This window comes from Aquila chrysaetos, chromosome 5 (genome assembly GCF_900496995.4).
Source record: "Aquila chrysaetos chrysaetos chromosome 5, bAquChr1.4, whole genome shotgun sequence".
In the NCBI taxonomy this organism is placed as follows: domain Eukaryota; kingdom Metazoa; phylum Chordata; class Aves; order Accipitriformes; family Accipitridae; genus Aquila; species Aquila chrysaetos.
In genome coordinates, this window is record NC_044008.1 from 41,587,537 (window position 1) to 41,610,684 (window position 23,148).

The 23,148-nt window shown below is 38.7% G+C and overlaps 3 protein-coding genes across 14 annotated transcripts in view; 2 read left to right on the forward strand and 1 right to left on the reverse strand.

Annotated features, from left to right (window-relative positions):
- The window catches only part of ACSBG1 (acyl-CoA synthetase bubblegum family member 1), a 54,267-nt gene extending 45,983 nt beyond the window's left edge, over positions 1–8,284 (forward strand). For 9 of the 10 annotated variants that reach the window (XM_030016118.2, XM_030016117.2, XM_030016119.2 and 6 more), the window contains 4 exons: positions 50–267; positions 3,594–3,733; positions 4,754–5,000; positions 5,690–8,284. In XM_030016118.2, coding sequence (XP_029871978.1) covers positions 50–267; positions 3,594–3,733; positions 4,754–5,000; positions 5,690–5,766 — 682 coding nt within the window. In that variant the 3' untranslated portion in view covers positions 5,767–8,284. The remainder of the gene's footprint in view (positions 1–49; positions 268–3,593; positions 3,734–4,753; positions 5,001–5,689) is intronic. The other variant, XR_005932527.1, reaches the window with a different exon arrangement.
- IDH3A (isocitrate dehydrogenase (NAD(+)) 3 catalytic subunit alpha) lies at positions 6,931–21,241 on the reverse strand. Of its 3 annotated transcripts, XR_003923660.2 has the most exons (12): positions 21,106–21,241; positions 18,803–18,865; positions 16,915–16,998; positions 15,436–15,550; positions 14,706–14,893; positions 14,314–14,447; positions 13,535–13,637; positions 13,392–13,456; positions 11,149–11,233; positions 10,495–10,647; positions 9,478–9,598; positions 6,931–8,592 (listed from the first exon to the last, which is right to left on the reverse strand). XR_003923660.2 is itself a non-coding variant. In XM_030016124.2 (11 exons), exons 1-11 carry the CDS (start codon positions 21,130–21,132, stop codon positions 8,509–8,511), a joined length of 1,101 nt encoding a protein of 366 aa, XP_029871984.1. In that variant the 5' UTR covers positions 21,133–21,241; the 3' UTR covers positions 6,931–8,508. The 3 variants fall into 3 exon arrangements, 2 of the variants coding, with proteins under 2 accessions (XP_029871984.1, XP_029871986.1); XM_030016124.2 differs by lacking the exon at positions 9,478–9,598; XM_030016126.2 differs by lacking the exon at positions 9,478–9,598 and having other exon boundaries at positions 18,827–18,865; positions 21,106–21,235.
- CIB2 (calcium and integrin binding family member 2) overlaps positions 20,301–23,148 on the forward strand; it is a 55,951-nt gene continuing 53,103 nt past the window's right edge. Inside the window, exon 1 of the mRNA XM_041123923.1 lies at positions 20,301–20,645. The gene's annotated coding sequence lies outside the window, so the exon portion shown is untranslated. The remainder of the gene's footprint in view (positions 20,646–23,148) is intronic.

Genomic DNA, 23,148 nt, shown 5'->3' on the forward strand with positions numbered 1-23,148 from the left:
TTTAATATTTCTGTGCTCTTTGTGTTTTTTTTCTGCTCTTCTCTGATAGCTGTGGTAAGCCAGTACCTGGCTGCAGAGTGAAATTGGTGGATGAAGATACAGAAGGCAATGGAGAAATCTGTTTCTGGGGAAGGACTGTTTTCATGGGTTATTTAAATATGGAAGATAAAACAAAAGAAGCCTTTGATGAGGATGGGTGGCTGCATTCTGGAGATTTAGGAAAACTGGACAAGGATGGCTTTCTTTATGTCACTGGAAGAATTAAAGGTAATAAGCAAAATCTTGCTCCATGTTTATGGTAACTGTTCAGCACTGTTCAGTCACATGTCAGATGTGGCCCATCTAATTAAGTGCCTTTCCTCTAATGCTAGCAGCATTGACCTAATAGGAAGGTAAAATAAACTTTCCTATGAGGAAACCATGGTGTGCCCTGTTCAGGAAAGGTTTCTCTCTAGTCTGTAATAGGTGCAGATGATTCAATTCCTACAATGAAGCTTTTTATCTCCCAGACCTTTATTCAGTATTAATTACAATTAGTAATATAAAATAACAATGCAGGTTTCCAGTCTCCCTTTGAATCTTGCTAAATTGTCTTAATTGCACATTAGAATATTTAGACAGTAACGAGAGACAACCCTTTGTTATTTAGAAGTTGTTGCTGTAGGTCAGAGCTAGGTTCCTCTGATGCCTTAGGTGATGTGTTTGCAGAGACTTGTGTTGAAGCTTGAGAGCAGAAAGGAAAGTTAAAGCTAAAGCAATAAACCTAGGTATTATTACAGTACATAGCTTGAAGTCTCACAGGAGTAAGCCTGGTCACTTGCTTACTGGGAAGCTTTTTTTCACAGTTCATATTCAGAGTGTGGGATTGGTCACAGTTGAGATGTAACTGAAGAAGATTTTAAAATTGAGTAACTGTCATCTTAGAATATATGATGAATCACTAGGGAGATAACATGGATGAGTGAATTTGTCATAGGGTGACATAGTGCCCTGTTAGGAATCAGGACTTAAGCAGATGCTATTAATAGCCTGCACCAAATGCAGCTATCTTGATTTTAACTTGCTTTCTTGTCTGATTCATTTTCCTTTAGCACAGCAGTTAGCAACTCCTAGTCTCATTCCGTCATAACATTTGTGTGTCACTTACATCTTCCTTGAATGCTGAACTAATAATGATTACTCTAAATTACAGAGTAGGTAGACCATCTGGGATAAAATAACTCTCTGCCCAGTTTCATTAAAATTTTAAATCCAAGTCCAAATAAGGTAAAATCTAATAGAAGGTAGTAAAGAAGCTTTTCTTCTAGTGACTGAAACAGGACTTCTTCCTTTGGTTCTGTGGGTCTTACGAGTTTTAGGACTCATTAGCTGCAAAGCAGAAAGATGTAGCTAGAGAAGTCCATACAGGGGGATTACTTGTAGAGGTGTGGAAAAAAGTTGTTACAATTATTACAGTTGTCTGGATCAGCTGGGAAAAAGCTGACAGACAATGAAAAACTAAGAGATTGGTAGAGGAGCTAACACAAAGACAAGACTAAGGCAAAAGGAGGGTGGAAGGAAAGGAAAAAATAGACCTAGACAAGTTTGGATACACAACTAACTTTGGTATATATCTGTGGTTTGACATAAGTCTCTGATTCTATAAACACTACTTGTGCTTCCTCAAGTGTGTGAAGTGTGGTTACTAGGGAGAGAAATAACTTTTATAGTTATGAGATCTGTCCTGGTTTCAGCTGGGATAGAGTTAACTGTCTTCCTAGTAGCTGGTACAGTGCTGTGTTTTGAGTTCAGTATGAGAAGAATGTTGATAACACTGATGTTTTCAGTTGTTGCTAAGTAGTGTTTAGTCTCAAGTCAAGGATTTTTCAGCTTCTCATGCCCAGCCAGCGAGAAAGCTGGAGGGGCACAAGAAGTTGGGAGGGGACACAGCCAGGGCAGCTGACCCAAACTGGCCAAGGGGGTATTCCATACCATGTGACGTCACGACTAGTATATAATATAAACTGGGGGGAGTGGGGGCAGGGGAATCACTGCTCGGGGACTAACTGGGTGTCGATCGGCGGGTGGTGAGCAATTGCATTGTGCATAATCTGTACATTCCAATCTTTTTATTATTACTGTTGTCATTTTATTAGTGTTATCATTACCATTATTAGTTTCTTCTTTTCTGTTCTATTAAACCGTTCTTATCTCAACCCACGAGTTTTACTTCTTTTCCCGATTTTCTCCCCCATCCCACTGGGTGGTGGGGGAGTGAGTGAGCGGCTGCGTGGTGCTTAGTTGCTGGCTGGGGTTAAATCATGACATGATCAATGCCTATTCCATACCAGAAGGTTGAGTATAGACTGGAAGTTATTTCTCATCATAGTTCTCATGGAGCAGTAGAGATGGTAGGGCCCAAACCTATGAATGCTGAAAGGGTGCTATATTACTGCGTTCAGCTCTGGGGCCCCCAACATAAGAAGGACATGGACCTGTTGGAGTTCTTCACTGTGAGGCTGGTGAGGCACTGGAACAGGTTGCCCAGAGAGGTTGTGGATGCCCCATCCCTGGAAGTGTTCAAGGCCAGGCTCGATGGGGCTTTGAGCAGCCTGGTCTAGTGGAAGATCATGGCAGGCGGGTTGGAACTAAATGATCTTTAAGGTCCCTTGCAACCCTTGATTGCATCTAAATTCTTCAATTTTGTTGCTGACAGGGAATTGGGTACCAACCCGATCCTTAATACATACAATCAGCTGCGTTATTACACAAAGGACCGGTATACCATTTGTCTGCATTACTTGTTGAAGCATGTTCTGAAATGCTGCAAAGACTATTATTTGAGGACAGTGAGAAGTCACTAGTGTAATGAAAGCAAAGAGTTGGAAGTTACTTAGATAATACTCAAATTTGTAATAATTCCAATGAATATATGTATTATACTTCAGAACAAACGCATTCAAATAAAAATTCAGATTCCTTTATCAATAGAATAAGGTATCACTACCATTGTTTACAACCCTTAAAAATATTAAGATTCCAGTCTTTCATTATATTTCCCTCATGTCAAAAGTAGGGCAGAACTCACTACTTCCACTGCAAACTTCCTCTCTTGACTTCTCCCTCACACTCCTTTATCCCTTCTTTCCATGTTGCTTTTATGGAGTCTTCCTGCAGGAGTAACTTATTTTTGTTTGATCCCTCTTGGTGGCTTTAAGAACTAGTTTTAATCATGATGTTAACAATGAACTTGCTTTTTGGCGAGATAGCAACAGTAAAACAGAGAGTGAATCCTATGCTCATTTGGAAGAGATGATTGCTCACAGAAGAATTCCAGATTATGCAACAGTGCCTTGAGAATAACTGACCTGTTACTGGATTACGTAAAAATTATCTGGAGCAACTATGTCATACTGAGGGAGAACTAAGAACTTGAGCACATATTTGAAAAATATTAGCATTTTTATTTGAAGATAATTAATAGGCTTTGTTTTCTTTGAAAAAAAAAATCTCTTATTCTTTATGTCAGAATAAGAAAAGTGGGTCAATCCAGACATTAACCTGATCTTTGGAATTTATTTAAATTCAACTAATAGCCTTTCTTTTTTGCCTAGATTTGATTATTACAGCTGGAGGTGAAAATGTGCCTCCAATTCCAATTGAAGATGCTGTTAAAAAAGAACTCCCAATTGTTAGTAATGCTATGGTGATTGGAGATAAAAAGAAGTTTTTGTCTATGTTGCTGACCCTAAAGGTAAGCCAGTTTTACTTTTGGTTTCAGTGAAACTATATACCTACACCTAACAAAAGATGAATTTTGAACTATTTGTAAAGACCCAAAATTAGATAGGAGGACGTTAGTGGAAAAAAAATTGTATGGCAACTACAGAGCAAATCCTGATGGTCTAAACTTCTTACAGTTAGGTGATCTGCTAAACATCTACGTGTTTACTGCTGTTTCTCCTATACATATAATAAGGCCTATTTTTTTATCTAAATGCAAATTTTTAATTAAGAAATGTTGAAAGAGTGAGAAGTCTCTGTAATGGAGCACAGTAATAACTTTTATTCTTACAGACGAGCAAAGCCAACAAATGTTTCTGTTATGGGCAAAAAGTTTTCTAACAGAAACTTTCCAACAGAAACATTTCTTTACAATTTGTTCTTTTCACATAACACAATAAGGGTGACTGTAGAACAAAATAATTAATAGTTTTGCTGTGGTATATGCTTCCATTGAGGAATAATTTTTTTCCTAAAACATTTGCACTTTATGTTCTGTGTACATACATAGTGAATGACCCTTTAGTTTTACCTGAGGTTATTTACCTCTATGACTGATACTCCCTATCTACAGGTACAATAGAAAGACTAATTTAAGAAGTCTAACTTGAAAAAATGCTTCTATCTCAAGCTGTTTACATTACACTGCAGTAACTGAATTTAATGATGAGCTAAATGTTCCCCTGTAACAATGGAGTAATTTGGAAAATATGGTAGAAATTCAAGGTCTATAGATGGACTTTATTGCCTAATTGACATGTTTTAAGTCTGTTCATGTCATCTGCATATAAGCCAAAAATACTCGCATTTGGTAGCCAAGTGGAAAGAAAAGCACTATCATCTGTAGGCATTTCTGTTTTTTAAGGCTTACAGAATGGGTGTTGATGCTGAGCCTTCTTGATTCCTACTAGTCGGCAGGGACCTGATCAGAGAAACATTTAATGCCTTGCAAGAGTGAGCATTTGATGATTCACTTCGTTTGTTTTTTTAGAGTGTGCTGGACCCGGATACATCTGATCCCACTGACATTCTCACTGAGCAAGCTAGAGACTTCTGCCAGAAGACTGGTAGTAAAGCCACTAAAGTATCAGAGATTGTAGCTACAAGAGACCATGCGATCTACCAGGCCATTCAGGAGGGAATCAACAAAGTCAACATGAAGGCTGCTAATAGGGTTCATTGTATTAAAAAATGGATAGTCCTGCCAAGAGATTTTTCGATTTCCGGGGGAGAACTAGGTAAGATTTACTGATTTATATTGAGGTATACACACAGTAAAGAGGCTGCTGATCTAAGAGTATTCAAATACCGTTTTGTATGCCAAATTCTGGGTACAGCCACTAGAGGGAAAGGAAAAAGCATTATGCAGTATGTCTTAAAGAACACAAAAATTTTGAGTTTTTGCTGTGTACATATGTACCAATCTGTCCTCATTTACAAGTACAGTTCTATAGTTAAATTTCAGATTGCTTTGGGCAATTAAACAATCAATTCTGGTTAATTCCTTGTGCATTACAGTACTAATAACTTCCAGTAATAATACTGAAAATTTCTTGTTAAAAAAGAGAGAAGCAAGACAGTGAAAGCCTGACTGTTAACAGTCCCAAGCACATTACCAGGCTCTTTGAATAAACTGGGAATTGTTTAAAAGCTTTCAAAAACATTATCCTTTAAATTATTTTTAATTAAAAAGTAGTAGTCAGTCATCACCCTCTTATCTGCAGCTCCTTTTGAAGCCCTCATGCTTATGTGGAGGCAACCTTACATACCAAGCTTGCTTCTCACTTTTAGTAGGTATCACCTGCACTTACAGAGTGGGAGATGTTCTTCCAAACAGGCTCTTAAAATAGAAAATCTTAGGAACCAACCTCAAACTGAGTATGAATTTTTGTTGTTTCTGCTGTTGTGACTAACTCCCTCTTTTAAGGTCCAACAATGAAGTTAAAACGGCTTACCGTGCTTGAGAAATACAGAAATGAAGTAGACTCCTTCTATGAAGAATAAGAAGTCTTTCATCCAAGCATTAAGAAAGATCTGTGAGCTAAAGAAAGTATTTCCTAATCAAAACCATTAACGAAGATTCATGCTTGTTTTGATTTTGTAGTCTATTGAACTGAACCACTAGAAAATTGTTGTGTCAATTTAGTTGTTCCTGATATTCACCTGATTGCTCGTCCTCTTTTTACAGAAGCATCTACACAGCGTGTCCATTCTCTTAATACTGTTTCTACTTTATGACCTAAATGATTAAGATTAAAAACATCCTCTTGTGTGGTATAAAGCAGGTATAACTAATTAATTCCTCTAGACTGAAACACAAAAATTTTTTATACAGTGATTTCTCCCCCCCCCTTACAGGACGTTGCTGGTAGCTCATGATATATTTTGGTAGATCAGTAGTTGGCAGTACTGCTTAGTGAAACTGTAATACCACTCCAGTGATAAAGATAATTATTAAAAAAAAAAAAAAAAATCAAAAGGGCTGTTTTTTTCCCTCGCAGAGCAGAGTTTCTTTTTGTTCACTAACACAACATTTCAGAATCTAAAGACACTCTTTGTGGCTAGTATTCAAACTCCTGTGAAAACAGCAGCTCATCATTTCTTAAATCCATGTTGAAATAAGCATTACTATTTCTCCTAAAAACAATCAAAAAAGTTGGGGGAATAGCTCCCTAAGACTGAAAGACATAAAGTAGCAAATATAGGCGCTCTAACATTAAAGCGCTATTTAAAACAGAAACTTCTTTTAAATTGTTTACAGCACCTTTTTTTTTTAAGCAAGAGTTTAGAAGCAATGTTTGTCAGTGTGTAGCTGCATGTTTAAATATTCACATTATACTAATTCTGACAAATGTGAGCTGCATTTCTTCTTCTCCATATAAAAAGTAAATCCTATTATGTGACAGACATACTTGATAAAGTTGTCTGAAGGTTTGCTGTTAGTAAGTGATCTTTGATAGAGTTAAAATAGCTAACACAAGCAGGCAAGCTACAGCCACTGTTCTTGACCAAAAAAAAATCAGGCAGAATAGGGTATTGTTTCCAGGAAAGCTCTATTACCAGTCTTAACACATCTTACAGACTTAAGATTTGTTGCAAGTACCAATAATCAGCTCAACACGTAAGATGAGATGGCAGCCTAGGATTATAAAAACAAAACAAGCAATAGGACTTTGAAAAGTTTATTTTTCCCCATTTTGTGCGCAATGGTAATTCAGAAGTTCTTTAACAATATTGATCTAAAGGAAACAAGGAAGCAGCAGCTTGTAAAACACAGAAAGAAATGTTGCCCTATTCACCAAAAGCAGAGTGCACGAGGAATAAAGCTCATTGTCCCTCCTCCAACATGTTGTTAGACTGTATAAAAAAAGCTGGGATGCTTACTTTATAGAGTGACACTAGAAGTTGTTACTCAAAATTGATTTTACTTCTGAAACAACCAGCCTAAACAGTCTTAATAGAAAGTAGCTAAGTAGAGTAATATCTATTAATAGAATTAAGCTTTAAGAAGCCTGTTTCTGGCAGTAGGGATAATCCTGTGCTATAGTTCTGAGTTTTAAAATGTACATTTTATTGTAGGGTGTACTAATGGAAGCATACCTTAAGGCATACAGATCACAGTGACTCATATGATGATCTGTACGTGATGAAGAAGGGAGGGAAAAGAGTTGCTTTTGTGCCCATTAAGCTTAGTAAGCAGGGAAAAAATAGTCTTGGATCCCCTTGAATAGGGATGAAATGTGTTTCTGGAACATAGGCACCAGAACCAAACCTTTGATCTGTCTTAATCCATTTAGGACTAGTCCCTTACATTCAGAATTTCTAGAATAAAATTAATAGTCAATACAGTAAGACACACTGAACAGACTATGCATAAAACTACAACACAAAAAGCATTCTAGCAGAAGTCATGAAATATTTAGTATAAATTTGCAAAGTTAGTACTTTCCCCTCACAATATAGGGCAGAAGTAATTTTGTATAATTTACTCTCATTAGAACTCTGTTGTGAAGTGTGTTTCAGAGAGGAAAACTTGTAAGAATTATTTTGGTATATAGATTTGAAAAATAATTTTACTTCAACATTAAACCTCACCCCTTTCTGGTTAATGGTTGTGGGCTTTTTTAAAAATACACAACTAGATTAAATCTCTAGAATATTGTATTTCTTTATTTGTGCCCTTGGAGGGCAAGGCTATATTTAATGAATCACCAGAGTATCTAAACTGTTTTCTTCATTGCTTTTAACATGAAATTGCTATTTTAAGTTATTTTATACCCGTTTCTGTTCATGAAGGTCATCTTGTGCTATTGTTAGGCTGAAAACCTATCTTTTAAATTTCAGTAAGATCAGTAAAGTAGGTTTTAACCATTAAGGTGCTTTTACATTTCACTAATTCTGTTACTGGTTTATTTGTGTAATTTTTCTTTGCGGAAAGTAAAAACCTCTAGTTGAAATGAAAAATGGTAGACAGTTACAGTGGCAATAAAAGAATTCACTTACATAAAAATGTTCACCAGATGATAGAAAAAAATAAATAAATAACACAAAGCACTTAGAAAAGTCCACTGAAAGCAGGCACAAGCATCATTTGTAGCCATTTGGACTAAATTTATTAATGGAGAAGCCCTAACTAAAAAGCTTGCTCTCTTAAGAGACAAGCAAACTATATGCATATGGATATCGGGTTATATATAATGTACTTTGTGTGATGTGTCCTTCTGGAGTTATTAGAATGAGAAAAGCTTAGTCTGTGTCCTGCACTCTGCGGCAGATCTCCTCTGTGAATTCCGAACACTTGGCGCTACCTCCCAAGTCTTTTGTCAAGACCTGAAAGAAAGAAAAAACAGTATTACTAAAACGTCTTACAGGGCTAGTCTTGTCTCTGAACAGTTCTATATCTTCACCTTATATGTTGTGTATGGATACTAAACAGGGGTCAGAAGGAATACATCAAGTTTCTTATAGCCATCAATAAGGACTCTGCAGATTGAAGCAAGTAGAAAAGACTTTGGACAAACCTCTCCAAAGTCCCCTGGCCACATAACAGTGTCATTGATTGTTAAGTATTTACATTTTCAGTAAGAAGTTTGTCCTTTTGAAGTAAATTCATATATGAAGGCTCAGCACAAGGCAACAAATTGAGACCAATGCAGTAAGGTTTTTGGGTCTTGTTGTTTGTTTTGTTTTGTTTTAAAAGGAAACCCACACAGAAAAAGCACACATAGCTCTTAATGCTGCCATGTTAACAGTTCTTTAAGTTTGCTTAGTTTAGTTAAGAGATGGAAAAATGCAGAGTTAAAAGAAACTTTTTCATCAAGTACAACTCCTGTCTGGCAGCATTAAGATAATAAAATTAAAAAAAAAAAAAAAAAAAAAAAAAAGAAAAAAAAGTGGGCAACATTGCTTGTCCAACCTAGGTAGATTAAAGCAGTCTAGGAGATAATTTAAAATAATTAGTTTTCCCCTTACATGACACACACACAGATCTTAATTAAATGGCTGGGGGGAAGGGAGAGAAGGGAGAAATAGCAAGCATGAGAGGCAATCAAGGTTACTATTTTAGGATCTTGTCATTTTAACTGCATTATGCTTTTTTCAATTTAAAAAGATTCTCTCCATTGTGAGCATATAATCATAACATTGTAAGTAACTAGTAAACAAGAAGCCATGTCACAAAACTTGCACTATGTTATCTTCCATAGAATTACTGACCTGCAGATGGAGGATTTCATTTCCAGAGCAGTAAATGGGAACTTTACAGGAGCACCTCTTTATTCACTTGTAAGTTTAGATTTTTTTTTTTTTTAACTGGCTTCTACACACAGTAAGATAGCTGCAAATAGACCACTTATGAAATTATGACAGCTTTTTGTTTAAGCATGCTTGTTACTTTTAATTACAAAGCAGCTTCTTATGCTCCTGCCCGAGATAGTTAAACCACCATGGCTAACTGCTAATCCTCTTTAACTGCAATCTTCAGGATCTTTCCAGCTATGTTTTGAAAAGGTGGATGTCAAAGTAGATGAGTGAACCAATAATGTTAACAGCACAAATTCAAGTCAGGTTTCAGAGCATAAGCCCCCCCAGAATATCCCATAATATCCCATTTGAGTCTCGCATCTGGAGACACTTACTCCAAAAGGGAAATCACATACAATCTTAAGGGAAAAAGTAAATACTGGATAAAAACTGTTCTTTTGTAGTCCAGAAAGGAGTGAAAGCAGTTAGGAGGAAAAAAGAAAATAATTGACCTGAAAAAATAGGAGCAAAAGTATTACAGTCAGGACTGACATGCTATAAATAAAGTGGATGATTAAGCCTATGAAAGGCAAATGAGTGTCCTTCACTTCAGGATCCAGACTTAAATATATATGCTTTGTATGGATTAGAAACTTCACAAGTGAAATACCACTAGTTACTTAAAACTCTAATTCCCTTGAAAAACAGCCATCCAGCTCTAGCTTTTAGAGTTAACAAAGCTGTGGAAATGCACGATGAGCATTACTGAGACACAAGGAATGCTACAGCCTGTCCTTATTACTGAGCTAGGCAGTTTTAATACCACCAAAGATAATATAATTACTATCAGAGAAGGATAGCAGCACTGCTCATGTGTCACACTAGCACAGCAGGTCATCCACTGTTCTGGTGTTAATGTTCTACGTTAATTTTTGCTGTGATACAATATGATTTTAATTCACTGCATTTATTTGCACACCCTCATATTACCTTTCCATCTTTAATTGTATCAAAGCAAGCTGTCTCAATTTTTGTGGCATGTTTGTGTAGTCCCATGTGACGCAACATCATTACAGCACTCAGAAGAAGGGCAGTTGGATTTGCCAAATCTTTTCCTGCAATGTCTGGTGCCGTGCCATGAACCTAGAAATAAAAGTGAACCTATCTGTTACGATGTCAATATGCTGATTAAAATGTCCTAGGCAATTCAAGTGTATGCAAGCAACCTGAAACATAGTCCTCGAGCACAAGCATGTTAAAATAGGACTTAACTTCACTGTGATACAGTTAGTGGAAAGGAGATAGGAAAGACCAGAACAATTCAGTTCAAAGGCATCAGAAAGGGGGAACTAGGTCACCTAGTATCTCCCAATCATGCCCCTCAAGTTCTATTTCACAGAGGGTATTTATCTTATGAAAAAGAGGGAAAACAAAGTGTCAGTAAAAGGACATGCAAAAAACTCTGTGTAATACATACTTTATAAATACTCTCTCTGGGTAATGCTTCAGCGTTTTCACAGTAAAAAATAGTTTTATGGAGAACTTAGTTAAATGACAGCCACATTGTATGTCATGGAAAAGTTTTAGATTCTCAAGTTGAGACAAAGTAGTTATTACTACTATACCTTGCATAAGAAGACTTACCGATTCAAAAATCGCAACTCCATTAGCACCAATATTTCCACTTGGTGTTACTCCAAGACCCCCAATCAGTCCAGCACACAAGTCACTGAAAAAAAAACCCAAACCCAAGAAACAGAAAAACCCACAAGTTTTTCCCTATACAGTTGCCTCTCTGCAAGGTATTAAAATATTTTTTGTTTCTCATTTTATTGCAACAATAACTTAGCTTATATACCCCCACAGTCTGTGAATAATATTGGGAAAGAATAGATGCTGTTAGCCACTTGTATTCCATTGAACATTTGAAAATTTGTAGGACCACTAGCAGGAGACAATTTAATAAAGGAAAATTAAAAGGAAATTTCAAATACTAGAATAAAGCTGATTAACACACAGGCACAGCAAAAGGTACTCAAAGAACAGAAGTAGTCTCAAAAACTAGCAAAAATTGTAATGTACAGTTCCCTGTAACTATCCAGAAGTCTTACTTCCTCTGAAGAGGCCACAGAACTACTTTTCATACATAAAGTCCTTCTAGAAAACTTAGAAGAATTTTGCTTGCGTAGGTGAATGAATAGTAGTTTTACAGTTTATTGCATGTAGCTTAAGGAACATGTTCTGAGTGACACCAGACTAGCTTTCCCCCTCTGTTTACTGAACAGCCCATAAGTCACAAGTCTGACATGAGCAGATCATCAGATGTAACCAATCTGCATTTAGTTTCCTCCAAAATTAACATGGGGAAGGACAAACCAACTGTGCCTATAGTCATTATACTGTACCCTCAAAGCTGAACATCCTGATAAACAAGGCTCTTAAAACTCTTGATATTTTAGCATACTGTTTTATTGCCTACAGCTTACCCAACCAAGGTCTAATAAGCAGAAAAGTTTGGATGACCTTGCAGAACAATATTTTAAGTTTAAGCTAAAATAAACCAATTAGCTTTAGTTGTATAGAGTCTGGGGGAAAAAAAAGGATACAGTCTACATTTGTTGCTGTAGGTATTTAATGCTTCAAGGTAAGAGATCTCTTTCTGTACCTATTCAGTCCAAGAAGCCTGTTTGGGATTATGTTCATGCTTTAAAAAAGCACTACAGGTGAGACTTTCCCTAGTGACAGAGCGCCCTTCTTCAAGAACAGACTCAAATTTATGGAAAATTTTTAGAAGTATGAAATTCTTTATGGAATTTCTATGAGAACTTTAAAATGGGTGATACAGAACTGGGTGAAGTGAGTTAAAATAGTACTGATGATGGGACTCATCCGATTTGATCTCTTTTAGTTAACAGCATAACAGCTGCTGTGAGGGCCCTATGGACTCCTCTACCAATTCTTAAGGCAAGAAGAATTAGTTGGAGTCTGATTTTTCTTAAAGGTGACAAACAGCCTTATAATAGAGAAAGTGCAGTTTTAAGAGAAGCTCAACAAGCATTTCTTCTTATATGTAAGTTACCTTTACATTTATTATCTGTACAAAACCAGGAGATGGATTCTAAGATGTAAATCATTGTTGAACCTTTAAACAAATTCTGATTCAAGCTATTTTCTCAATCTCCCTTTAGAGATGCAAGGAGAAGCAATGTTATGTTATACACTTAAAAGTTCAGGTTAAGATGCTTAATTTTACATGCAGTATTTTACTGAATTTACACTCTACCTAAACATTTTACAGAATAGAAAATGCTGACGGATTTTGCTTTCAAGACATCAAGTACCTCTAGTATTAATGTTATTAAAATACGAAATTTAATTTGAAGGTAAGGGAAAAATACAACACATAAAACAAGAGCTGGTATGACATTAAGAGGCCATACATTTCATTCTTCAGTGACTATGCAGAATCATTTAACTGTGTGGCTAGCTTGCTGTAAACATCATGGTCCCACAGTCATTTTATACAATCTATTTTACATCTATTTTAGTGCTTAAGATTAGAAAGTTTTTTCCCCAATATCTAACTAAGCATTCTTTATTACAATTTAAGCCGTTAAATTCTTCACGCATTTGGAGAAATTTCTGTTCTGCCCCATCTGAACAATATTCATAGCCTCCATAAGCAATCATATAGCCCCTCCCCAAAATATATTAATAATTGAAGTGTAATAATACCATCCTTTTTTCCCATTTAAAGTCTGATTTATAAAGTTTTAAACTCTGGATGCATAAAATCATCACCATCTGGCTAGCATATAACCTGAGTAACAGTCTGGAAAGTAACAATATTTTACACGTTGGGTTAGTTTAAATTAAAATCTCCATACCTGAGGATGTCACCATACAAGTTTGGCATAACAAGCACATCAAATTGTGATGGATCTTGAACCATCTAGAAAGAAGTGTATTTTCATTAAGGTTAAGAATTTAAATTTAAAAATATCCACAATTAAAACATATAAATACTCACATTCAGACACACAGTATCCAGATACATTTCATTAAATTTAATATCTTTACAGTTTTCTGCTGCCTCCCTGCATTTTCTCAAGAAAAGCCCATCAGACATTCTCCTGCAATTAAACAAGAGAATATTGCAGTTATTTTAAGTAAACAATACTGAAGATAAAGAAAACTGCATGCACAGAGTATTAAACAAAAATATTAGAGTGCAGAAACTTAATTTGTGACTAATTATCCCTTATGTTAAATATACATAATATTTTAAATATATATTATCAGAGAAGTTATGCCTTTTAAATTTCCTCTTAAAATTTTTGTATCAATAGTTTAACAGGCATACTTTAATTCTCAGAATGACCCATATTCATTTACTAAAGGCTTACTGAGTTTGTAAAGGTGGTGTCACATAGTATCACACATGTTATGACTCAGTTCAGCACAAAGTGGCTTGGAAACTGTTAAAGACACTAGCCATTTTCATCCTCAGTTTTTAAATTCATTTTCCTAATTTAAGACTATTTTTAAAAGAAGAGCTTTGCAAGGACAGTCATAGGATTACTACAAACTTACTAATAAAAACATTAGCACATAATTATTACAGCCCTATCAGTACTGGGTAAGTATTGCCTATTTTACTTAGGAGGCATTTACTTTACTTATCTCCCATTTTACTTACTCCCAGTAGCATCAACAGATGTTATACATTTGAGGAAAATTTAAAAAGTTATTTATAATTAAATGCATATTACTATTTCTTGTTCTTCTCAAAAAGAAGTGTCAACATACATAATATTTGCCTTGTGCACGGCAGTAACATGGCTTCTCTGATTATTTCTGGCATACTCAAAAGCAAATTCTGCAATACGCTTGCTAGCTTCTTCTGTGATTAGCTTGATACTTTGCACAACACCTTCAACAATCTGAAAGACAGTAGTTGCATTGATAGTAAAAATGTAAGCTCATTTTTCAAGTCACTAGTATGAATGTTTCGAACAAAATAGTAGAATTCTGAGTGAGGCAGTCTCAACAATGCATTTCACAATAAAATAACTTTTTTATAGGTAGCAAACTTAAAAAACACCACTCAACCTCTTAGTACTAGGCCATTGAGATGGGCAAAATTATAATTCATGAAACACATAAAACCCACCAGAAACACAACACTTCCAGCAACATACCACATGCTCAATTCCACTGTATTCGCCTTCTGTGTTCTCTCGAATTGTGACAATATTCACATCTGTATATGGGGTTTTATACCCTTCAATTGAGACACAGGGACGTACATTTGCATAAAGGTCAAAGGTTTTACGCAGAAGCAGATTCATTGATGGATGCCCTGCAGCAATTGGGGTCTTTAAAGGCCCTGAAGGAAAAAAAAAAAAAGACTGAATGAGAAGATAAACCCCTCTGTGAATTTTAGAGTTGAAACTCTAGGTAAAGTGGTACTCTTTCAGAGGATCTCCAAATTCCTATTTAACCCTTTTGCTGAAATGCCACAGGAATTTTCTGTGCTGTACAGTACTACACAGTGATATTAATCAGCTGTTTAAAGGCCAAATTGCAACCCTTACACGGAATAGGAGTTTTTACAAAAGGTCTCCACTGAAAACAACATAAAAAGATACTATTCATTAGGAATATAGTTGTATCAGTTGCATTAGAAATGCATTCTGCATAGAGTCCAAAGGTTAGTATGTAGTAATACCCGCCTTTAATGTAGTTCCTAGATCTATGAGAGTTATGGCTTTGAAATTAAGGACTGTTTAAGATTACAGAAGACTACCTGATAGGCTGTCCCCTATAATTAGCCATTTTATTGTGCTACAGATGAAGAACTTCGACTTTAAATCAGACTCACGATAAAAACAACAGTATTTAGTATCTTTGTATTAACCCCTAAAGTACCTTTTAATCCCATTTTGTTTTTATCCATGGATTCTTTGGCATCTGGAGGTATCATCCACTTCCCTCCTGGTCCTTGGATAGCTGTAACATTCCTCTCTTCCCACTGAATAGGAGCCTAAACACATTTACTCTATGTTAACTTTGATATCATGACTTTTGCTTAAAGTTTTAACTTCTCTTTCACAAAAAGGTGCATGAGGAATTTTGTACAGGCCTTCCTAAACTATTTCTCTCTGGTGAGTGAGAGTAAGCATGAGATGTTTGAACTCAAAAAGAAACAATTTAAAAAAAATGTAATTAAGTAAGTGAAAATGAAATAGTATGAGCAACGTATCATCATAAACTTGAATACTCAATGCCTCCCTAGGTGTCATATACACGGAAGTCATTAGAATTGCAAGATACATGCTATTTCTTTCAAGCTCCTAAAGCTGTTGAGTTCCTTGTATACAAGAGACAAGACATTTGAAAAATGAATTCGTTGAGAACTCATCATCCATACTGCCTGGAAGACAGTATATAACAGAGAGATACATATATATATATGTTATCTAACTGAAAATCTGCAAATGTTCCACAATGCTTTCTGAATTTACATTCACCACAGGAATCTTCTAAGCGGAGACAGGCTGCCACCCATTCATTTCATCAGGAAGGACCATAAAGGAAAAGGTACAAGGGCTTTCATAAGCAAACAGAACCAATCTAAGCATAATGTACTAGATAATCCCCTTTAAAACAAACAAATCTGATTAAGTATTGCAAACATGCAGTCACACACAAACTTAGGTTTTATTCCTCCACACATCCTGCTTGACTCCCCAGAAACAACCAAAACTGTTGTAAGGTTTTCATACATAACTAAAGGGAACTTCACTTTTTCCAAATCTAAGTCAGATAGTCATAATAGAAAGGGAATATGCCTTGGTACTGTTACTAACGTAGAACGATTTAACGGGCATCTTCTTGAAGAGCTGTATTTCCTTTCAAGGAAACTCAACAAATTCTGGTGAAGTTCCTCAGATAGGTAGTAAAACAGTTCTTGGATATACTTAGTGAACGAATGTGTCTGGCAGTGCAGCAGTTTGGTTTCTAAGAATAAGCCAGTCCTTTCACAGACACTTTCATCTGTGCTGGAAGTCACAATGAATGAAAGAACATCTTCTATGAGTTGCTCAGGATTGCTACATCAACGAGATGATTTCATATGATATATTGAGTTGATATTTCCAAAAATTAAACACCGCGTTTGCTCTCAACTCTCTACTCTTCTGCCAGCTAACAGTTTCAAGCCCTGCCTTGATATCACAATCCTATCTTTTATTAGCCGAGTCTTCAGACTCCTATTGTCAAGAAGTTTTAATAGCTTAAACATGACTTGATCTTTTGGAAGTTAGAGAAAACATTTTAAATATGCCTACTTGTTGTTGTAGTTGTAGTTAAACTTACAATGCTTACAGCAAGACAAATACGACTTACTTTGGCAGCATCAAAGATCTTCATGACAGCAGCAGAAATCTCAGGTCCTATGCCATCTCCTGGGATTAAAGTTACTGTTTGTACCTAGGTAAAGAAGTATCAGTAGTACAACAAATGAATGCTTGTCTTCTACATAGAAAACATTTTCATGTGTTGTAGGAACCAAGTAACTACTAGAAAAGAAAAGAAAGTTTCAGTTACCAAATATTCACTGTGAAGAATAGCAGTACTGGACAGAGTGAGAATGACCAGCTTGCTTTCAAAGGGACCGTGCAAAAGCTTTGAGAGAATTGTTTAAAAATCTGCCTACTATCTATTCCTATTTCAAAACACAGAGATTTAACCTGCAAGGCAGGTTCCTGCTCAGCACTCCTTGAAATGAATGATCTCAGCATGCTTTCTTCTTGAAATTTGGAGAGGACATAATATTACCTAGTTATGGCTCTGCTACCCATGTGTCTCCAATATTATCAACATGCTGCATAATACTAACACATGCTAAAAAAGCATAAATTTATGAAAAGCTACATTCACCTTAAAAAAAAAAGTCATGCATATCTAAACTTCTCAAGTGACTTCGTAAAAATCTCGGACCCATTTTTAACAATACCAAGTTATTTTCCTCCCATAATGTTCTCAGTCTTGTTTCTTTTATCAGCGTCAAACAGATGAAATAAATTGCACAGCCCATGCTCACTGAATAACAGGAAGAAAGTACTCTGCTTTGATAAAAAAAAAAAATTATGATCACTACTCTAACTGTATGTGCCCCAGCTCTTTTTGTTTTATTTAAAGATTTCCAACAGTTTTGTAAGGGCTCATTATTACCTACAAAAAGGCAGCTCAGATACAGCATTATCTGCAAAACCCCCAATTAGAATCAACTCACAAGGTATGTTTCATCCTTCACACAAAATATTCAGGATTTCAATATATATTGACTGATACTTTAACTAATTTGAGCCAAAGAAATTCACTGTGCACGACAAAAGAAGCAGAGCTTCAGATAAAAGAACACTGCTGTTGAGCAAGCGCGTAAGTGATGGAATGCCTCAAGACTAGTTTTGTGCTGTCTTGCGTTGTTGCATCACAGCACAGCAGGACTCCACCTGAGCCAGAGAACGTTCCATCTGCAACAGTAATGTGGTATAAACAGAACTGGAGGTGCCTCACCTTCTAAATCTTTGTATACCGTATAAAATGTGAGCGACCCTTCAGTTTCTTTTCTAGCTCTTCTACCTGCTGTTCTACAAAACTTGTAATTAAAAGCCACAGTTCCTCTTTAAAATTAAGACCTGCTTAAGGGTGCATGCAGTGGTGCTGAGCCCTGCTTCTGCCCGAGCAGTTTTCAAGGCTGCCTTCACTGAAAAAAAAGGCCCGTGGGCACTTCAAACACATACACATAAAGAAGGTAAAACATCTACAAGGAAATACACAATCAGTGTCTAAAATACTTTAAAGAGGGCCTTGAAAAGGCAGAACTTTAGATGCAAGGTATTCTAAAAGCAGCAGTAAAGTAAATCTAGCGCTTGGAGGAAGGTCTGCAAAATAAAGAAAATGAGAAGCTTCTCAACAAACTTTCTACTGTGCCCAATATTTGCCCATTTCCAGATGAGTTTCAGAAGACTGGCTTATTTTGTGAAAAGTTTTCATACCACCTCTATCTTTTGCTAGAGCCTTTTGTGTTATCACACTTTAATATGCAATTGCCAAAGACAGTAATTAACCAATAGAAATCCAGCATGGCATTAAGAGCGTATATGTTCACTTATTTAGGCCTTATTTTTTGAGACTGTAATAATAACAACAGCAATCTTATTAAAGTAAATTTCTGAACCCCTTTCTTGAGAAACTTCTTAAAAGAAAAAGAAGGTACTATTATACTCACAGCACTACCAAAACTTCTGGTCACCTGTTTTTGGTTTTTGAAAGCACCTAGCAATCGAGAAACCTGCAGGAATATAAAACAAAAAGAAGCTATTTTACTACACAAGTGGGATTTAAAAAAATTAACAATATTGCAGCAAATCTGTATTTTAAAATCATATTGCTTTAAATTTCCTATCTGAAACTCGTATAAAAATCCAAATGAAACAAGAGAGTAACACTTTGCCAAGTTGCTCTCTAACATTCTGTGCACTGACACCTCATGTGTGTATTCTTAGCACGAGGTAAACCCAGGACAGCCCTGCTTTGCAGTGCGCTGTACTCTCCTGTCTTGCCTGGGGGTGAGGGAAAGTTACCGCACAATAACCTGAGCCCTCACATACTACACATATGAAATAAGGTTGCAGTAACTCTAATTAAATACGCTAAGGATTAAGATCCGTGGAAAGCAAAGTGAAAAATCAAACACTGTCATTACAGTTGGGTGGCGCGTATCTTTACACATTTTAGGTAATGTTTCCAAAACTACTTTGCATTAGTGTCACTTCCATTCAAACTGTGGTGAATTTTGTTCTTCCACCTTTTACACCTGTAGGTTTTGTACTGTTGCCTTCTGTGTGCCTGACAATTTTTAAAAAGCATAATCGAAATGCACATTAAAGACAAAATTCACCATAGCAACAAGTCTACACAGCATAGTCAAAGAACTACGCTTTCTAACATCTGAATATTGCAAACAGGCATTAAGCTGCAAAACTGGGATGATTACCTCAGCTTTAGCTCTTGCCTAGCTGAGCACCATGGACAAAATCCCCAATTGTATCAGTATTGATACTTAACTGCAGAAAAATCACGGCCTCCCAGTCTTACCCTCCTCTCTAGGATTTTTCATGCCTCTGCGACTTAGAGTCAGAAGACTTCTAAGTGTAAACAGACTCGCACTACTTCAGTTCTACCATACTCACGTATCTAGTCTGTCTGCAGCTATCAGGCTAGACAGGAATGTACTTGACAATTTGTATTCCTCTCTTGTCCAACTTGTATTTGTTCTCTCTGATCTTTACTGACATGTATGCTTAAATGGAGCTGTATGGCAAAAGTGACAAACTACGTTGGCGCTAATAGAAACAACTAGAAACAATACAATTCCCGTGTATGTTCTAATGAGTGCTGTGGGAGGAGTAATTTAAGCTAGAATTTATCTTTACTTGTAACCCAACATGAGATGTACAAGGTCATTGCAGCAGGCAAGCAACGTTTACCGCAGCAAGCCACATGTTTGAGGCAGCAGCTGGAGCAATTACATGAAAACGTGAAGTTGACTAGCCTAAGTGCCCTCATGAGACAGTTCCTGCATACTGAGTCAGGATTCACACTCCAGAGTAGCCCTGGAAAGGGAACGGTCTGTCTTGCCAGAAATCACGGGCCTGGCAGGTTATACTCAAGTTCAACATCTGTAACACTAGCAGAGAATCAGGCGAAACAAAACCGATCCATTCTGACCTTAAAGTCATGAGATTAACTCTTGACAGTTCTTCCATGTTTTAGCACATACATGAAGCGGGGCTTCCTCGATGAGTTAGCCTCCAGCAGGCTGCTATTTAAAGACGCGAAAGAAATTTCATTTGCTCAAGGCAAAGAGCAGCAGCGTCTCCGTGACGGCCCCAGGAATAACGGCTGCGTTTCGGCATAGATCAGACCCAGCAAATCCCAAAGGCCAGGTAGTGGGCCCAAAAGGAATTGGACAGAACGTTGCACGGCAGCTCTCGTTTCCCCAGGCAGACTCCGTCACGACTGGCACGGCACGCTCTTTTAAGGAATGACGTTTTTAGCCGGTGCTGTCGGTAAGCCGCGCACGATCGGTCCCGGGCCGGGGGAGGCGTGTGGAGGGGGGGAACGCCCGGGGGCTGATCCCCTCCGCGGCCCGACTTGGCCCCCGCCAAGGCGCTGACCTCTACGGCGCGACCTCCCCGCCAGGCCGCCGCCGGGCCACGGCCGACAGGGACACGGCGCGGCGCTCCGCCCGGCCCGGCCGTTTGAGTAACGGCCCGCCGCCGCCCCGGGGGCCGGGCCCGGCCCGGGGAAGGGGGGGTGGGGGGGCAGAGAGCCCACCGCCGCTGGGCAGCGAGCCCCGCGGCCCTCCGCCCCGCGGGAGCGCTGCCAGGGCCCGGCGGAGGGCCGCGACCTTGCGGGCGGGCGGGCGGGCGGGCAGCCTCCCGCGGCGGCAGCGCCTCAGGCGCCGCCGAGGCCAAGGTCACACAGGCGCGCGCGCCCCGGGGAACGGGCTTGTCCCCCCTCGCTTACCGTAGGCATCCACGCGGCTGCGGCCATGATGCTCCCAGGCACCGCGGGTTCCCCGAGGCCCGAGAACACCCGCGCCCGCCTCCACACCGGAACCGGCGCGCGGAGAGCAGCACGCCCCGCCCCCGCGGCCACAAGGCCACGCCCCCCTCTCCCTCCGCGGCCACCGCTCCTTCGGCTCCCGCCCGCCCTTACTCCGCGCTGAGCTGCCTGCCCGCCCGCCCCCGGTGTGAGGGATGCCCGCGTCCCTCTGCGCCCCGGCGGCGCTGCCCCGGCCCTCTGTGGCGGGAAGCACTCTCCTCTCTTCTCCCCCGCCCCGGCCGAGGGCGGTGCGCTCCCTTCCCGCGCCGCGCTGAGGTACCGCGGGGAGCGGCCGGCGGCTGCGTGTCAGCGGCCCGGCCGGGCCCCGCGTGGCCGCCCCGGGGTCGACCCGGCGGGGATGGTGCTGGAGAGCCGTCGCTCTTAGCGGTGCGTGAGGTGCGGGGGGGGGGGACTCGGCCCGGTGCCGCCGGAGGACGGGGTGCGGCGGGGAGCCCCGGGTGCGGTGTGTGAGGAGGTACCGGTACGGCACCTACGCAGCGACAAATAAAACCAGTTTTCCAAGCGGCCTCCCGTTTTGAAGCATTTGATGCTTCTGTAAAATCTCAGCCTCTAGAATTGGGTCGTTTACAGGGGAAAAAAAAAAAAAAAGTTAAAAAAAAAGCGTCGGGTATTTGTTGCAGCAGGGAAAAAATCCACGCGCTCTAAGGTGTCAAAAACCAAAGTTGTTGGAACAGTTGCAGTTTAAAATGTGTATTTGCCTTAATTGTTGAGGTACGTGTCTCACTAATTTTAAAAATGTTGATGATACCATGTGTGTGTCAGTTCTGGGAGTCCGCATAGGCTGTGGCACAGGGAGGCTCCAAGCTGCGGAGAGTCCCTGCCCGAGCAGCGTACGGCAAGGGAGACAACACTGCCGTTACAATGATAAATAAGATTTGAGACAGCTGTCTTGAAGTCCCACCTAAACTGTCTAAGAAACACTTCTCTCTGCTTAAGGGCGGTAAGGTAGCTTGGGATGTTCTTGAGAGTGAAGCACCAAGCTACAGCTAAGGCGGTTTGAGCTCAGACCTCTGGGAATAACCGCTTCATCTGACTTTTAAAAGATTTTCCTACCTGTGAAATGGTGATAATACTTCCACCTTCTGTTTGATCTGCTTAGACAGATAGTGATGCAGAGGCTCTCTCTTAAGATCATGGTAGGCTCTGCTGTCTAAGTAACAGTGTTGATGTTGCTTGCAATTTTGTTCAGTCAGTTTATGTCAACTGTTTTGTTGTCAAGTCAAACAATTAACTGCAGGAATAGATTAGACTCTCGGCTCTGATACAAAATCAAGACTGAATTTCTAAACTCAAGTGGTTGCAAAGAGTGATATAAAATGTGAGTCTAATGTATCCTGGAAGTTTAAACTCAAAAGACAAAAAAACCCCTACCTTTGGTGTCTTACACTTTAGCAACATAAATATTTGGGTTATGTCTCAGTATAATTTTGTGCCAGTTTTTGGTGATAGAGTTATCAGATTACTTGCAGCCTCCCCATTTACTTACCTCTGTCCTGTATGTGCTTGAAAACTAAGGACTAAGACTGTGTGTTCGGTTAGCTCTTGTGTTGAAAATGTGAGCAGAAATTCTAAGACACTACATTCAGCAATATACAGCATTAGTAGCCCTTATTTTCTGGGGGTCACTTGCTCTTTTTTTTTTTTCTTTTCCATTACAGGGCAACAGAGGTACTCTCAATTTTTCCTCTGTTGAAACAGCCTATTGGGTGTATGTTTTATTTTATATTTGATAATGCTTTGGATTGAGAATAGTCACTCAGACGTTATCTGTAATGGTAAGCGTGCACAATTTTCTTGATCCTGACTTTCTTCTGGTAACTACTGCTGTTTTTTTTCATTTCAGTCTTTAAAATCCAGATTGGCCCTGCAGATATCTGTTCTAAATGTTTCTGTAAAATAATTTTTTTCGTTCAAAGCTTGATCATACTTTCCACATATTGGCTC

Bases quoted from the DNA above. Each gene is read 5' to 3' on its own strand.
- IDH3A (XM_030016124.2), bottom strand. From the start codon at position 21,132: ATGGCCGCAGCCGCGTGGATGCCTACG. The intron at 15,551-16,914 runs GTAAGTCGTATT...AAATGTGTTTAG, and splicing joins AGATCTTTGATGCTGCCAAA to GCTCCTATTCAGTGGGAAGA. The intron at 14,448-14,705 runs GTATGTTGCTGG...ACTGTCTTTCAG, and splicing joins ACAGTGGAATTGAGCATGTG to ATTGTTGAAGGTGTTGTGCA.